A 17,005-nucleotide genomic window follows, 5' to 3' on the forward strand; every position below is an offset into this window, starting at 1 on the left:
GCTGGCAAAACTCAAGTTAGATACAAGAACTGGCGCACTGACACTATACTAGAACTTCTTATCCAGCTTTTTCAAGAAACTGCCAATACCCTTCTCCACTTTATCTACCCGTTTTCCGATGTTCGAGTTGCGTTGCGGCGCGTTGGGATTCTCGTGATCTTGCACCGCGGCTTCAGTCTCCGTTGGTCTGTAAAGTTGTTGATGCAAATTTTGTCCTTGAGGCTGAGCTGTTGTGCTACCATACTGATATTGTGCATAGCCCGGGGATGCCATTGGTTGATATTGCTGAGGAGGAAATCCAGGAGACGGTACAGCAGAATGCGCAGGCGGCGATTGGGGGGCAGGCGGAAATCCGGGCGAGTTCGGGTAGTTGGCGTACTGCTGAACTGGCATGGTGGATGTTCGCTTCATGGCGGGAGGTGGTGGGGTATGGCCATTGTATTGGCCTGGTGGAGGCGCAGATGGGGGTGGTGCAAACGACGGCGGACTTTGTGGTGCACTCGGCACTGACCCCGCCGTGTTTGTACGGTGCACACTCGGTGGACCAGTAAAGCCCTGGCCTGGCGCTGGTGGTCCTGGAAAGTACGATCCTGATGTCGGCTGGGGCGCAAATGAAGCTTGTAGTGGGTTGCTGTATTGTGCGGCATGCTGATCGTGTACAGCAGCAGACCCAAGACCAGTGCCGTCGTTTGCGTCTGGCGGTGGTGGTGTCTTTTCACGATGCGCGATAGGCTCTGGCGCGGCTGGAGCTGCCGGGTTGTATGCCATTGGAGCGTAGTTGGGCGGCTGCTCGCTGGGAGGGGGTGATGTTGGTGCGGGTGCGGTAGGAGGGCCAGGGAATGACTGCGTTGTACTGACACTCGGAGTCCGACTAGTGTGTGATATGGCTGCACTCTCCAGCCTCGCGATGACAGGACTCAGGGCATCGTTCTTGTGTTCCGAGTGCGTTGGGGTGGCATTGGGGTTGCGCGTAATCTGCAGTTGGTGCGGTTGTAGCACTCTCCGAATAGAGTCAAGAAAGAGGCTCGCATCCTCTGGTGTCCAAAAATACAAATCTACCGTGTGCAGCCTGTACATGTATTTGCCCTGGTTCGAGGGATCGGGTGTGGGAAGGTGCCACTGTGACGTGTCATGATGCGGACTCGCGTTGCCGGTGTGACTCTGGAAGGCATCGACCGTGAGGGTGAACAAGCACGGGTGCTTGTATGTTTGCTCAATCTTGATGGTGTCCAGCTGACCGGCAAAGGCATCCTGGTTGGGTGTGCCCGCATGGTTCGCTACTTCTATGCGCCCACTCTGGCGCATGGGATTGTGGTAAAGGTAGACATAGGAGCCTTTGTCGAAGCGATGATGTGGGGGTTGCTGGGTAGGTGGGGAGATGTAGTAATGGACGTCTGCAAAGCTATCTAAATGTCAGTACAGCTTCGAGGCCCAAGCATCTCTTACTACTTACAGCGTCAAGAGGGACACTTCGCCCTGCTGTGGAGGCATTGTGTTAGTGTACGATGATGGTCTATCGGGCGTCCAAGATGTCTGACAGCCCAAGATGTCCCAGGATGTGGAGACGCTGTAGAGAAGTAGTAAGACGAACAGTTAGTACTCTTGGAGAATCATCAGGAGAGATCAAAGGCATATATAGGGTCGCAAGGCTGTCATATAAGCCGACGACAGCTCCGACCAACAGCTGCGCGGTCTTCTATTTGTGTCGTCCTCGAAGCGCCCGCCCATTAGTGTCGACTTTAGTAGGCGCCGGTCCAAGCTCTGCCGAATGGAGCGGGCAGCAGCGATCCACTCGTGACTTGCGGACCTCCGAGCCAATCCAGAAATTTGCTGCGTAGAGCATCCGCCGACGACACCACGCGCAATCGTACCTGGAGGCTGCATCGAGCCTCACCGTTGATACTCGCTACCAGATACACGGTCGCTCTCATCATCACATCGGCCATCGCGCCCGCCTGCTGCCGCAGCCCGTCGAGGGCAAATTCCCACCACCACTGCAGCCAATATGTCTCTCGTCAACCTCGCACATGTCTGCTCGCACATGCAGAACGCCTCCAAAGCTCGCCTTGGATTGACATCAATACCAGTCTCCAAGATGCACGTCAACATTGCGCTAGGTCTGCAACGCGAAGGCTTCCTCTCTTCAGTCACACTCGGCGGGCCAACACCACCAAAGCCCTTTCTCCTCCAGACACAGCAAGATCCCGAGCAACTAGACATGATGGCACAGAAGCTGAAGGAGGAGCCATGGCTTGCATACCCCATTGATGCACCAGCAGGCACTGGAGAGAAGGCACCACTAGGTCAAGAGCAGGTCCACGATATACATGTACCTCAGAACCCGGCGCGGAGACGGTTATGGCTTGGCCTAAAGTACTGGCAAAACGAGCCCGTATTGAAGAACATGAAGCTAGTTTCCAAGCCCACACGGCGGATATGGCTGACGAGCGAGGATTTGGGCAAGATCACGAGGACACGCGAATCGAGCTACGTAAAGGGACTGACGCATCCCGGAGAATGCATGTTCCTTACAACAGACCGAGGAATACTCGAGGCAAGAGAATGTGTGGAGCGACAGTTGGGTGGTATGGCGCTTTGCAGAGTGTGGTAGTGGAAGAAGGCTGCATATATGGCTATGGACTGTATGACATTATTGTACCAGTATCATGATGGAGCGGAATTGCATCAATGGAGCTTGCATAGGAGTAACGCGCCATACGCAACTGTAGAATATCAACCCCAGTCACAACCAATTTTGACTTGACCTCTGCACGATCCTAGACCCTGAGTCTATCAGCGAAGAAACTTGGTCGAACACGTCGGTGCACTGGTACAGAGGTTGGACTGGAGGGGTGCAAAATCCAAGTGGATCCGAGTTAACGTTACCAGTCGTGTACAGCGAATATCCTGGTTCAAAAAAACTTCGCAACATGGACAGCCTGTCCACTAAGACAGCATTACCACACTCGGGCAGCAATACATTATTGTTGTTGTTGACGTGTTCTGTCACGTTGCTTAGAGTGTAGACTTGCTCGCGACCATAGTTCTCATAAAGCAATTATCTACAGAGTCGTTCTAATTCCCGTGGTCCAGGGATGTATTCTCATACCAATGTCGTAACCATTTCGCTTCCATATCATCTCAATACACACGCCAATACTTTCAAATATTGGCGCAAGGGGGAATATGTCCAAAGAAATTCGTAATTCTGACCATAGCCAGTGCCAGATGCTCCAAACCCAACTCCGATACCCCGAATACCCTGTCATTATTTGACATGTCCCATTAGCTTAGACATAGCTGCGTCGGCTCCGACTGTGGCTCTGGTGCGAGTAGCGAGGGCTGCGAGAGCGGTGGCCGTGACGGGAGCGGTGGACTTCGCGCTTCACAACGACTCGGTCATTACGGTGGTGACGGTGCACAAGTAGAGCCAATATGGCAGTGATGAAGAAGAAAATGATGTTCCTGCACAGTATTAGATTCGTGTTTGCTTCCAACCTTTTCTGAAATTGAACTTACATGATTCCGAAAGCCCATGAAGCCTTGAGCATGGCGCATTGGCGGTCGATGTTGAACCCCCACCTGTCTCCACTGACAGTGAATAAACCAAGATCAGCGCTGTAGGAACCATTCCTTTCCCAGTTGGAGCAATCAGCATCAGCAATCCCTCGGAGAGCATAGACGGCTCCGATAAAGGCACCCATGAAAAGAAGGTCGATGAAAGCCACGAATTTGGCAGAGTGCTTCGCGCGCGTGTAGAGGAAGAGGGTGCCTATAGCCCATGCTGCGCCGAGCACCGATACGATGAACAGGACGAGGATTGACGTTGGTGTGAGGAGGCCGCGGCTGTTGTACCAGTCGACGAACCAGGCGAGCATGCCCAGGCACGGGATCAAGGTGATGATCTGGAAGACGCGCCAAAAGATGAAGGATAGTCCGGAGAACGACATGATGGCAGTTGGCAGGATCGCAAAAGTGCTTCGAGAGAAGAGGTGTTTGCTTTGGTCGAGCTGTCAGCTGAACCACGGTCGGTTAATGCCGTGTAACGAAGCAGGTGCGATGCGACAAGAGAGATGCAGGACGACGACAAGCCGCCGAAAAAAAATGCAGGGCAGCGCGCTTTTAAGATCTCACAGTGATAGGACAGACCAGGATGCGTCTTGTTTTGCGATCGGGTTGCAGAATGGTCGCGGTGTTGCAAGGTGACGTATTGAGCATGGAAACCGGGATGTATACTTTAAAGTGGGATGCCTACTCGGGTGGTGGGTATGGTGAAGGCGGGGGAGGCTGGTACTTTGTGGCTGGATCGTGCCTTCCTCATTTCTAGCCAACCAAACCGCCAAAAAACGCGACGGACAGACCACACCCTTAAACACGACCTGCACCGGCGGCAGAACTGGTTTTCGACTATTAAAATGTGTTCGCATCCTGCCATGCCTCGACGCTCGCGGCTCGATACTCGACGCGCATTAGCGGCATCGCGTGGAACAGCAACACACACGCCGTAGCTGAGCGTGGGTCTGGACAGCTGTCGGCGCCCAACCCGCTCCCATCAGCCTAGACGGCATGTGGGCGTCGCCATCATTCGTGGATCCTCGCAGAACCGCCGAGCAAGCGGCCGTTGAGCCAGCACTCACCTGGCCCTGAAATTCGACCCGACCAGACGTCTTTGCGCTCATCACCCAGAGCCTTGGGCCCAAGCTCCCCAATGCAAGGGCTACCTTGCGTGAATCCGGACGTTATGGAGAAGCACCGTGGAGCTCCTAGACGTCAAATCTCACCTGCTCGCCTGTGCCGCTCTGCCTCAGCCCACAGTCTGCGCCTAAGGATTGTTTTTCATTTCGTGCTGCATGGTGATGGGATTGCTGACCGCCGAGAGGCACAAGAATCAGCCGGCCTTATCACAGCCTGCCATTCTCTGCCATCCAAGCCATAACACTGGGGTCGCTATTGGTCTCCCCACCTGCGGATGCACCTCTTCTGCAAAAGGATTGCCATTGCACTGGGCCGCTCGCTTCGCGGATTAACCTGCAGCAACTCGGTAGGATGAGTCTCTTATCAGCAGCCAGACCGCATTCGACACACTGCCCTGTGCTCCGCATCCTGAGCGCCGGGACAAGCGGACATGGGTTTTTTTCGAGAATAGGTTCGATATATACGACCTGGTACCGCGAACGTGTCTGCCTTATTAACCCCTCGCGTTCTTTTCTGCGCGTGGTAGTTCCCATGTTGTTTTGATCGCATGAGCCTCAATGCCATCCCACACTCTTTCATCCGCTTGTTTCTAATCAATACCACCACATCATCGGCCGACGCCTTTGTTTCATTGTTGTTCCTGGATTCTTGCGGCAGGCATAGCATTTACCGAAATAGGCGAGAAAGCGGGCAACACGATACTCCAGAGCCAATCATATTGCCTCTTCCTGATTTTGTTCGAAGCTCAGTATAGAAAAACATCTCAAGTTTGATGCAAATATAGAACGATCTCCTTTGTCCAAACTTTACATCCGACCACCGACGAATCTATAGCCCTACCAACGACTCGAGCAAGATATGTCGGCACGAGGCGCACGTAGTCGAAAGGTACAGCAGAAAGAAGTCGAGAAGAAAGAGAAGAAGGCGGTTGTAAAGGGAAAGGCTCCCGAACGGATACAGGAAAACCATGATGCGTTTACAGAGTGGCGACCATCACCAAACTCTAGTAATCCCAGGGGTGGGATTCAACGCTCCCTTACAGTTTCCAGCAACAACAGTCATGCAACATCGCGAAGCAGTTCTACGCACGATGGTGGCAGCAGCAGTCGACCACGACTACATACTCTTCCATCCGACGTCTCTTCCGGAAGTCGACCTCCGCCAACGAATTCTTCTAGAGCCGAATCCGTATCAGACAACTCGGCAAAAGGCAAGGACAAGACAAAGTACCAGGCAAAAGGTAAAGATACAAAAGCTCCTCGCGGTAGAGGGGGAGGAGTGCCAATAAAGAAGAGCGTTGCACCGACGCCCACGCCTCCTGTCTTTAGGTCTGAATCGTCCGCGTCCTACGCCTTTCCAACCGACCAGAAAACATGGCTGAACTTCAAGGTTTGGACGGATGGCAAAGATGGCATGCGCCCATATGGAGGGTTCGACTACGTAAGTTGTTAGCATGCATGAAGAAGCTAAATCCATCTGACGCAGTATTTCAGGATGAAGATATGCAGCACGGTAGTGTGCTTATCTATTTCAAAGAGGAGCAGGTAGACGAGGATCGCCCAGTCCCTTCGATCCGGGCTGATTTGGAGGTCCTTCAAAATTCAGGCTCCACTTGGCTGAGTAATGCCTTGTTGTACGGTCAAATAGACGATAACGACGTCGATGACTGGGCGCTTTCGGAGAGCGCAAGTTCACCATCGCAGCCTTTCTCCCCGAATTTTCCACAACCTACACAACGGCGGATGTTAGGTCCAACATCACCAGGCGGACGATCTCCGCCGCCTTTTGACATCGACCAGTCACATAGCATAGATTCTCGGACTACTTCTAGAGCTTATCATCCATCTGAAGCCTCCCATCGACACTACACCAATTCGCCACCTCCTTTTCAACAGAGTTTCCAACGCAACCCAACCCACGAGATATGGTTCACCGCGCCCGAAAACATAAGGACACCTCAGGGGCAGAGACTCCATCACGTTGCTATTCGTAATTTCCTGGCCATATTGCATGGCAAACCTATAGTTGGAGCAGACGTGTATGACATGCTGAGTACACTCCAACCCCAGATACATATCATGTACGATCTTGACACGGACGCTCGATCTGGAATGACAGCTAGGGAACGTAGTGTCCAAATGATTACAGAATACCTTGGCCGATATGGTATCGATGACTTACGCAACAATATTCGACGAGCTCTTGGGCTTTTGGCATGGGCAGAACAGGACACTATCAAGTGGCGACAAGGCTACCTCGAGAGCTTTGTACACTTAGCTGGTGTCATGACACCGGAAATAGAGGACCACCCGGATTTCAAACGCCTCTCTGTGGTCACAAGGCGGAACCTCGGTTTAGCTGCGAAGACACTGCAATTGCGCGTCATGGAAGCAGAGGAAAAACTGTCCAACTTCGACTTCAGTGATCTCTGGGAAGACACACTGAAAACTGCGAATAGCCCAGTCTATCAGAGCTACCAGTCGTTTCGCCAGTTCCTTATTGGTCATTTCACCCGCATATACGGTAATTGGCCACCGACCTCCGACAAGACATGGCTTAATCGCAAGGTTGTGAACGCTATGCAAGAAGATTTTGGTTCTCTGTACGATTATTTCGTCGACCGAGACGTGATATGGAATCCTCGAGAGGAGCGAGCATCTCGTAAATGGGAGATGGCTCATCGAAAAAATGACAATTTCAGTGCAGACTTGCCAGAGCTCGGTATGACGGATATGCTGGTCACTTACGATGCAAAGAACGGGTATGCACACATTCCGCATCCGTACCCCTTACTTCCTAGAGAGGTACCAAAGACGGGCAAGGACAAGGAGAAAAAGAGCTTCTTCTCTTCACTGAAAAAGGATAAGCCCAAGGATACCACAAAGGACGCAAAAGCACAACTGCAGCTCTCCATTATCTTTAGCGATGCAACGAATATCGAGAAACTAGACGTTAACTTCAACGGTAATTGACAAAAAACGGACACTTGTCGGGCTGTGTTGACGTTTCCTTAGGATCTACGCTTATTGACAAGTTCGAACAGTTCGAGCTCACCACCGACTTGAAACACATGACACCGCGCGAAGCACGTCTAGGACGTTGGGTGCTTCTGTACGGCGTGCTACAAGTCTTGTCAACTCTATCTGTCGACGTCCAAAGCCTGAAGCACACGGACGGCGTACGGTACTTCCTGAACACCGATCTCAAGCGCATGCCTGAGTGGGTAAGCAACGGTCAGATAGAGCATCTAGAAGCTAGGCAGCAACGATCTTGGTGTTGGCAGCGCGCATGGGATCCAATGCCTGCGCAACCTGCGCCTGTAGAGCTCGATGCAACACCGAACAGCGAACGTACGAGCCACCATGAAGATGCACGACACGCTGAGATAGCAGGTCATAACTTTCCTAGTCCACCACCGCAACATGCACTCCCTCCCCCACCGCAGCACGCACTTCCTCCACCCCCACCAAGTCTCGACGGCGCAACACCGATGCAGAACGACATCCGCCGCCTAGGAGAGAAGATCAACAACCTCCACCTCTCTCACAACGCTGGCAATCATTTCCGTCAAGAATTCGAACGCCGCCGCGAAAACGAGAAAGTCATACAAGACGAATTCACCGATCGCAAACCACGTTTACAAGGCGAGACGTTCGGGCCTCGAGCAGCTCGCGACAGAAATACTGACAATACCTTCAACCCGCGAATGGATTCTCTCCCACGTTCCCGCGACCGCGATGCGCCACCCAGAAGCCAATCGCGCATGGACGACAGTTTTCGCCTCACAGAATCCGACTTCTCGCCGCATGCCCACACCAACGATTTCATCGACCGTCAGCAAGCCTCCCTCTCACCACCTGCACTCCACTCGGGTCTCCACAGTCATACGAACAGTCTGAATACCGATCTGGGCGCTTACCCTTTCAACGTGAATGAAAATGAGATGCAGTGGCCGGTTCCCCCAGGGTACAATGAAAGCAATCATTCGTGGAGGGAAGGGAGGGAGAGCACAGTGCTAGGGGAAGGATATGGAGCCATGGACTTTGGTATGAGGGATGGTGTAGGTGAGGGCAGGAATGAAGGGATGCAGGGCACGGGGATGAGAAGGACACCTAGAAGGGTGCATGAGAGAAGTGGGTGGGATTAGTGTGGACTTGGTAGGAAGGCGGAAGTTGGCATGCGCGTGGATTTTTAATTGGATATACCCTCTTGTTTTCATTTGTGTTCTTTCTTGGATTAGCAAAGGAGAACAAAACTGCAGGGTCGCAATGCTGGGTACTACTGGGGGTACAGAAAAAGTCAAGCAACGGTGCATTAATAGGTTTCAGCATCTTTGTCTGGGTATCACATGTTTATCTTTAGTTGCTGTTGCCAAGCGAGAAGAAAGCCCTTCTCTTTTCTCTCGCCTGTTGTTCTGAAATTGACCCTTCATTCTTCGGTCTTCCACGCTTTCCCTTTTTGGTTATTGGCTTGGGGGCGATGGATTGCTTCTCTGGTGACGGCGCTGTAGATTTGACGACTTCCCTGATAGTCTGTTTCGAAAGGCAAAAGTCGATATGGGCATTGAAGCTCGCGTCATCTGGCGGTTGAGAGATGGAGCAAATGGGACACTGCCATTGCGGTTCGGGCGCCGATCGTTCCTCTTCCTGGTGCCCTTGTTCCTGAGACAGCTTCTCCAACTCATTCATCTCGTCGTTGCGCTCTTGTTGTGCGGCTTCTTCAAATTCCTCCTCGGGCCAGGTCTCCCATGTCCCTTCATTCTTTGAGGTGGAAGCCTTTGAAGAAGTCGACGATGTCTTGGCTGCACGGCCGAAGAAGTCGATTCCAGGCTTCTTTGTGCTGATGATCTGTGTGACTCTCAGGCCCATGAGACGCAACTTCAGGTCCGGTATTTCCTTCATCAGCTTCTCCAGCATAGGGAGACTGTATCTGTATAAGTCATCCGCTTTGTTAACAGCAAATGGTGGTGTCGTCTGTCGTGTATGCACTTCGTAGGTATGAAGTTTGATCTTGATGCAGATGGTCCTCCCTTTATACTCAGTGCGCTTCAGGTCTCCTTCGAGCTCTTCGGCGACGTGACGAAGCTTGTCGCGCAGGGCATCGCGATCCCCTAGCTCCCTGAACGTAGTCTCTGTCCCGACACTCTTGCGCTCACGGTCTTCCGCAGGTTTGACAATGGTACGTCCCAGACCTAGATAGCACTGCATCAAGAACTGGAATGCCTTCTGACCGAATAGCTTCGCCAGATATGCTCGATGTGCATAGATGTCTCCGCAGGTCTTCACGCCTATAGCATCCAGCTCTCGTTCAAAGACGCGACCAATGCCGTTCACCTTGCGTGTAGGTAGGGTCCTCATGAACTCTACAATCGTCTGTCTGTCACTGGGGAGCAGAAACTGCCCATTTGGCTTGTTCTTGTTTGAGCAAATCTTGGCGAGTTTGGCATTTGCTGCGATACCGGCAGAGACGGTAATCTTGGCCTTCTCATAGACGTCTGCGCGCATTTGGCTGACTGCTTCCTCGGGGGTCATATGGTGCTCTTGGCAGTACTCTGTGAGATTCAGGTATGCCTCGTCGCAGCTCGCACTCTGGAAATTAGGATCGTACAGTGCAAGGACTTCGCGGACCTCTTCTGCCTTGGCCATGTATTTCGCGAAGTTCATAGGGACGCAAATTAGCTGTGGACAGAGTTTCATGGCAACAAAACCGGCCATGCCCGAGCGGCAGCCAAACTTCCTCGCATGATAGTTGCAGGTCGTCAGCACACCTTTGCCGACCGCAAACGGAACGTCTTTCAGCTCCGGGCGATCGAGCTCCTCTACGGCGGCATAAAAAGCATCACAATCGAGGTGTACAATGACCTGACTCAGGTCCCTGCTCAGCTCCAATTCAGCGATATAGTCGTCGGCTCTGCGCTGGTCAGAGGTCAAGTCAATCTTCTCCAGCTGACGTCTCTTTGCCAGGATCTTGTTGATCTTCTCTGTAAGATTCTTGTCCTTGACTTCCTCGTTGTTGAAGAACTTGGAGCCCTTGGATGCATTGTAGATGACCTCGGAGACCTTTGTTTGGTCTACAGTATCTTGTCCGGCTTTTGTGAGCGAGGGGCCGAGCAGGTGGTACTTTAAGGAGTCGTGCTCGGCCGAGGCTGTTCGTGCGGGCTGTGGACGCTCTGGTCTGTCTCGAGATTCTGCTTCGGGAGTGGTCATGGTGGGTGAGGTAGGCGCGGGAGGCAAATCGAACGCGTCGAGGGTTGGACTACTGAGGCCATAGTGGGAGACGGGCGAACCATGAGGCTGCTCGCATGGTACGAGTGAATGGGCAGACCCTGCGGCATCGCTCATGGTAAGTGGGGGGTCATCTTCGGGAGAGGACGAGATGATGGCCCACTAAAACGCGAGATGAGGCGTGGAAGACTCATGACGCGCTTTCACGCTTGCGCCCAGCTGGGACTAGCCTCCCTGAAACCGTGCTCTCCAGGATATTCAGGGCCACCAGAATCATCTCACACCAACACAGACACTCGCTCCGCACAGTCCGAAACCCTTCTCCTGTTCTCGTCCATCCCTTTGACAATGGACTGGACACCAACCGTCTACAACCCTCCACCGCTGGCATTGTAGAAGTGGGGCAATACACGTAGAGCTCGCTGCTGTTTCGACCCTGCAGACACCCGACACGCTACTAGCGGCCATCAACATACCACCATCAACACCGCCATTACCCCCCGAGCAACCACCTGTAGCCTCCCCGGAAGGCCATGATCTCCCTCCGCACACGCAGCATAACACCCACCCTATAGCTGCACTACTCCCTAGAGGATGCCCATCGAACGAACCGACCGAAATAACCCACGGCCATTGAAGCCGACGCTCGCTAGTAACCGAACTGCTGCGAAGACGCCCTTGACCCCTCGACTTGCGGTTGCGCCCACCGCTTCCTCCACCGTTAGCTCATCGAGCACCCGCACCACCCGCACCAGCAATGGAACCACCCCGGCCAAGCCTGCTGCTTCCTCACACAACGACGTGACGCCTGTGAAGGCCTTCCTGAGCAGCAATGTGACTCCTCGCTCTTCTTCGAGGAAATCCCGCGTTGGTGTAGACAGCACGTCGTCGACACCCAGCGGCACACCCTCCGCCACACCGAGCAGCTCGCGGCCAGGATCCACGGTAGACTTTCACAGTGGACACAGTGCCGTGGGAAAGAGCGGTGGTTCTTCAGTCGGAGTCCGCCCGCGGAGTACACCGGGACCAAGCAGCAGCCATGTCACGCCAACCCCGAGGTCTTCGATTGGCGCGTACAACAACCCCCCGTCCGAGACGGGTTCCAGGAAAGACGCTTCGTCGCTGTTTTTCCATGCCAACGACGCCCGCCCGCACGAGCAACCGGCACCAGTACTAGCAACAGCACCCCCAAAGAAAACACCTACCTTCTTCTACGCTGATGGCAGACAAGATGACGCCCCTCCGAAACACAACGTGCCTTCGCCACCGCTATCATCCGTGGGGAGGGCTCAGCCAGAGAGCAAGTTCTTCCACGCAGACTCGCTTTCCGAGAAAAAAGATCGCCAGCCGACCCTCACTCCGCCAGTTATGCCCATGTCGCCAGATCTGCTCCCGCCTTCTGAGAACCTACAGTCGCTGCGTCCACCATCGCCTACGAAGGACTTCGCGCATCTGTCGTATCGCAAAGGAGCCTCTCAGGTCCGGCCAGCTCTTAGTAGAGGCAGTTCTGGAAACTCGGCTTTGGCCATCTTGGCTGGACCGAATACGCCGGATGTGTCTGATCGCACCAGACGCAGGTCCAGTGTTGCCTCTACTATAAAGCGAGGACATGTCAAGAGTTCTAGCCTGTCGTCAATCGATTCTGTGACTAGCTTGAAAAAGGCACCGACTGCTGAATCATCCGCTATGGCACCAAGCCCGCTACATACTGAAAATCGCGCTCCTGGCGATGCAGCAGCTACGCCCTCTCCACGCTTGACTGCGTTCTCCCCTATAGGATCTCCGGTATCCGGCAGTCCATCGAGAAATAGCGATGGCAAGAGTGCGCTCGAGATGATGAACGAGCTTGCTGCCAACGCACGAAGGGAACGTAAAGTGCTTGACCTTGAGATCAGTAACTCCTCGCTTCTTGCTATCAACCGGTCCTTGGAAAAAGAAGTTCGAAAGCAAAAGGCTGAGCTCAGACGCTTCCGTCGCATGAGCCGAGCTGGAGTCTTTTCTGCTGACACGGCTGGCGAACCCCTGGAAACCTCGGCTATTGGCGCTGGTAATATAGGAGATCTGTCTGACATGTCCGAGGCGGAAGAAGAAGAAACACCTGAAGAGGAGGAGGAAGACCCGGAAAGCAGCGACTCTTCTTTCGACGACAGCGCTTTGAGTCCAAGCGCTCAACTGGAGCGGGATGAAACACATCGCTCACGAGACGAGAAGCGTCTCCAGTTAGACCTCTCAAAACATCGAGAGATGCTCAACGACAGTCAGAAGATGAACCAGAGTCTGAAGAAATGTCTCGGGTGGACAGAGCAACTGATTAAGGATGGTCAAAAGGCACTGGAGTACAAAGTGCACATCAGCGATGTCAAAGTAGGTGGCCGCGTACTTGTTCCAGAAGACGACGACAACGATATCAGCGAAAAGCGGGAATCTAGGGGCCTCCTCAGCCCTTGGAGTCCAATACACAGCGCCATAGAAGCTCTGGACTCTCCGTTCTTCCCACAACAGAGCCGAGTCATCGACCGAGACAGTGGCATAGACCTCGAAGGTCTCGAACACATGGAGGAAGACAGCGACCAGTCTCGGGCAGCATCTCCGGTGGACGAGGGCCCATCCAGGAGTCCTGTGAAAGAGTTCCGTCCCAAACTGCCAGGCCAATGGATCTCGTACGCAACGACACGTGAAACGGACCTGAAGAAGCACGAGACCCTCAGCCCACTTGGCTCGCCATTTGAAGAGCGAATCAGGTATCTCCATGCGTCTATCGACGCCCTGGAAGCGTCATAACCATATAAATTTTCGCTTCTTCCAGTTTGCACATACCCACCTTACATACCCAACTTTTGTTTGCAGCATGGGAACAGGCGTTTACTATAAAGGATAGCTTTGCCGGTCTGCATCTTCACCCCACTGGCGCACAACGGCACAATGCGTCGAATGTGATTTCGACGCCCCTACGACCGTTTCCTTTGTTTTTGATTGTTCGTTCTTTTCACGGCCGCAATGTACACTCTCGTTTATTTGATAATGTCTGAATCTACGGCCTTGAACAATCTTTGACAAGATTGGGTCGCGTATTGGGCTTTTGTGTGTGCAGTCAGTCAGTTTTAATGATACCCCCCGCTTCAAGCGTTTACATACAAACACATACATAGCCAATATATACATCACTTTTTCACTTGTTAGCCATGTAGAGCCTGTACCATTTTTGCGATGATCGCTCGGGCGACCTGCCGAGCTCAGCTGTGACGTACACGGGACCAAGCATTGTAAGACGAGATCAAGTCGAATATTGAGACAGTGAATATTTCGAATCCGTCTGAAGATGTTTGTCTATTGCAATGTTCTATCACATATTCCCCTATCTGAACAGAAAAGCGACAATAGAGCCAGCATTGATCTACGGGTATCCAAAAAAGCAAACGATGAACATATAGAAGAAAAGATAACCATGAGCCGCATGACACGTTAATTTAAGCCCAGTAACCCAGGAGCGCCATCAGACCAGCACCAAGGACCATAAGGCCGAAAGCCTTGAGTGTCCGGCTAACAGGACCTTTTTGCATGTAAGGGCTGAACATGAACTCGTGGGCCATGAGCTCGACAAGTCCAGTGTAGATGAGGATACCAGCACTGATGGAATCGAAAACACCATTGGTAAGCAGTGTAGTGCGTGACTCGGGAGCAAACGATTGTCGGACACCTAGGCCGATGGCAATAGCGATGGGGGTGGAGAGACCATAAGCTAGACCAAGGAGGTACGGCGTCCAGCGCTTGGATGCTGGCCAAGGAACCTCAGCCAGACGCGTTCCCAACCCCAGACCCTCGAACATCTGGTGGAATACCAAGACGATGTAAAGCGTGATGAACTCCTCGCCAGAGACAGCAAGTGTAAGGCCGATGAAGATAGAGTGGAAGATGACACCGAACTCGAGGATGAAGACGGCCGTCAGCTGGGAAGCGTAACCTTCTGGCACGAGAGCGCGAGGCGTCATATCGGACTTCGACTCAGCTTCGTGGTCAACGTGGTCGCGTTGGTGGCCAAGATGATCTTCTCCACGCATGTTAGGGTTGGTACCAGCGGACCCTTCGATGTCACCCGCCTTTTGCTCCTTCAAGTTGTTGTCGAAGCTGCTGTAGTCTTCGGCGTGCGCCGCGGGTGGGATTCCTGCAGGCGCGTGGCTGTGCTCATGATCATGATCATTACCGAACTTGGCGTAGCGCATGGTCATAAGCTCAAGGAAGAACATAAGGAAGAGGGTCATAAGGGCAATGCCCTCAGGCCAGGGGTATGCGGCAATGACACCGGTCAGACACTCGTTACCCAGTGCTTCGTTCGCTGGTGCGAGAAGATGGATGAATGCAGTAGTGATAATCACACCTGAACCAAAGTACTTTGCAGCGAAGAAGACCCAGTTAGGTACCAACTTGTGGCGCGTACGTCTTGCCAGAACAGGGAACATGGCACCTGTGTGGTGTTAGTGCGCGAAGATCAAGGTGGGATTGTTGTACATACCGAAGCTAGATGCCACCATGATGACAAAAATGGACGAGATGCGGGTACCCATACGGCCATCGTACTCGTTGTCGCTGCCGCAAGTGATGACCTCGTCGGGCTGTGTCTCTGCACCCTGATCTTGACGCAGCACAAGGCGTGCAATATCGAAAGCGGTAGAAGCCATGGTGGTATGGAAAGAGCTTGCAGTAGATGAAGAAGGGCGGTGTTGCAAAGTATTCGCCTAAGGTATTTTTGACCAAAAGGGTCTCCAGTATTGTTGATCTCTCGTTGGTTCGGGCCCGGAAATCTGGTAGTGGTCCAGCGGAGCAGCAAAATCCAGTAAGCTTTCTTGGGTATGCAGAGAAGCTTGGTTCCGGCTCGGCAGTGCGTGTCTTGTACAGTCTTGGGCAACAACAAGCACTATATAATGGGCATTTGACGGCAATTAAGCACCCTGATGGATAGAAGGAAATGCTTGACGGACCTCGTAAGAATTGACGGGGCACAGCGCTGGTAGGAGGATGTGACGACGGGCCATATGCCAAAAGAGCTTTACCTAGAGTACCGTGATGGTGCGCTAAGGGCGAATATTCCACTGGTGCATCGATAAGAGGCCTATCGCGTCGACTGTGGCTGTCATTCGTGGGGGACGTATTGAAGAGCTATTAGGATATGAAAAGAACGTGGGATTTGTGTCAACCATGGTGTTGGTATTCAGCATGCGCGACGATGAAGTTGTTAGTACGCAGCGAACGAGCGTTCAGCAACTGCCAACTTAGTCAGCCACGATGCTAGCGCGATTCGACTTACTCGAGGCGAACCCTCAACAATCCTACCATGGAGAAGTTCGCGTCCACTTTAAACTCTGGGGCGGTATCGAGTGGCTGAAACTGAGATAAATCTGGAAACACGACACCTTCAGCGCGCACTTTGACGAACCAAGGGAAAAAAAAATGAACATCGCAAGCATGTCCGCACCCGAAGTACAACCCAAATTCCGATGAGCTCAACACCCAACAAGACATGCCTATGGATGCAGGCGCGAAAGTAAGAATATGAACTACGCCGTGATGGAATGGTGAGAAAGTAGCGGGATACTTGTGTTGAGATGGCGAGGCTGTCACAAAACTTGGCAAACGGCCCCGTTGAGTAATGTGCTGAGGCTGGGCGTGTCGCGATGCTCGTTGTAACTGCATTTAGGTTCAGACGGAAGCAACTGATGTGGTGATGGGCGCAGTCTCCGCAGTCTCCTCACGCGCTGCCGCGTGATCCGAGGATATGTACCGGGCATCGTCGACAAAGACAGAAATGTAGATGCACGTCGTCTCAGACAGTAAAGAGTCCAGGATACTCCCTATAACAACAAAACGTATGCACTTCGGCCCGCTTCAGCTCTCCAGAAGCTCTGAATGGTTGGGCCAGATCACACCACCGTGAGGGGCTATTGACTGGTGAGATGTAGAGTACCCGCCAATGCGCGACAGGGCGGGGTCGTCGCATGTACAATTGGGTTCGATGGCCATGGCGATGTCAGCGACTTGATGGAATCCAGGCGATCGAGACATGCAACATGGAAATGAACATCGGCGCACGG

General features: G+C 52.9%; 7 protein-coding genes across 7 annotated transcripts; 3 read left to right on the forward strand and 4 right to left on the reverse strand.

The window, feature by feature from the left end:
- Positions 1-48: 48 nt before the first annotated feature.
- Positions 49-1,491, reverse strand: J4E82_007063 (uncharacterized protein; the record flags this gene model as incomplete). The annotated part of the gene is made up of 2 exons (XM_051733312.1): positions 49-1,402; positions 1,454-1,491. The coding sequence occupies 2 exons, from the start codon at positions 1,489-1,491 to the stop codon at positions 49-51; spliced, it is 1,392 nt and encodes a 463-aa protein (XP_051586914.1).
- A 514-nt stretch (positions 1,492-2,005) lies between these two features.
- On the forward strand, positions 2,006-2,611 carry J4E82_007064 (uncharacterized protein; the record flags this gene model as incomplete). Its single annotated transcript, XM_051733313.1, has 1 exon — positions 2,006-2,611. The coding sequence occupies one exon, from the start codon at positions 2,006-2,008 to the stop codon at positions 2,609-2,611; it is 606 nt and encodes a 201-aa protein (XP_051586915.1).
- Positions 2,612-3,285: 674 nt separating this feature from the next.
- On the reverse strand, positions 3,286-3,950 carry J4E82_007065 (uncharacterized protein; the record flags this gene model as incomplete). Its single annotated transcript, XM_051733314.1, has 3 exons — positions 3,286-3,323; positions 3,407-3,465; positions 3,520-3,950. The coding sequence occupies 3 exons, from the start codon at positions 3,948-3,950 to the stop codon at positions 3,286-3,288; spliced, it is 528 nt and encodes a 175-aa protein (XP_051586916.1).
- A 1,603-nt stretch (positions 3,951-5,553) lies between these two features.
- Positions 5,554-8,842, forward strand: J4E82_007066 (uncharacterized protein; the record flags this gene model as incomplete). The annotated part of the gene is made up of 3 exons (XM_051733315.1): positions 5,554-6,135; positions 6,189-7,659; positions 7,710-8,842. 3 exons carry the CDS (start codon positions 5,554-5,556, stop codon positions 8,840-8,842), a joined length of 3,186 nt encoding a protein of 1,061 aa, XP_051586917.1.
- A 211-nt stretch (positions 8,843-9,053) lies between these two features.
- J4E82_007067 (uncharacterized protein) lies at positions 9,054-11,036 on the reverse strand (the record flags this gene model as incomplete). Its single annotated transcript, XM_051733316.1, has 2 exons — positions 9,054-10,882; positions 10,982-11,036. 2 exons carry the CDS (start codon positions 11,034-11,036, stop codon positions 9,054-9,056), a joined length of 1,884 nt encoding a protein of 627 aa, XP_051586918.1.
- A 477-nt stretch (positions 11,037-11,513) lies between these two features.
- J4E82_007068 (uncharacterized protein) lies at positions 11,514-13,700 on the forward strand (the record flags this gene model as incomplete). Its single annotated transcript, XM_051733317.1, has 1 exon — positions 11,514-13,700. The coding sequence occupies one exon, from the start codon at positions 11,514-11,516 to the stop codon at positions 13,698-13,700; it is 2,187 nt and encodes a 728-aa protein (XP_051586919.1).
- A 686-nt stretch (positions 13,701-14,386) lies between these two features.
- Positions 14,387-15,595, reverse strand: J4E82_007069 (uncharacterized protein; the record flags this gene model as incomplete). Its single annotated transcript, XM_051733318.1, has 2 exons — positions 14,387-15,381; positions 15,430-15,595. 2 exons carry the CDS (start codon positions 15,593-15,595, stop codon positions 14,387-14,389), a joined length of 1,161 nt encoding a protein of 386 aa, XP_051586920.1.
- Between the last annotated feature and the right edge of the window lie 1,410 nt (positions 15,596-17,005).

This window comes from Alternaria postmessia (assembly GCF_024291825.1).
Source record: "Alternaria postmessia strain BMP 2775 chromosome Unknown scaffold_45, whole genome shotgun sequence".
Lineage (NCBI taxonomy): Eukaryota > Fungi > Ascomycota > Dothideomycetes > Pleosporales > Pleosporaceae > Alternaria > Alternaria postmessia.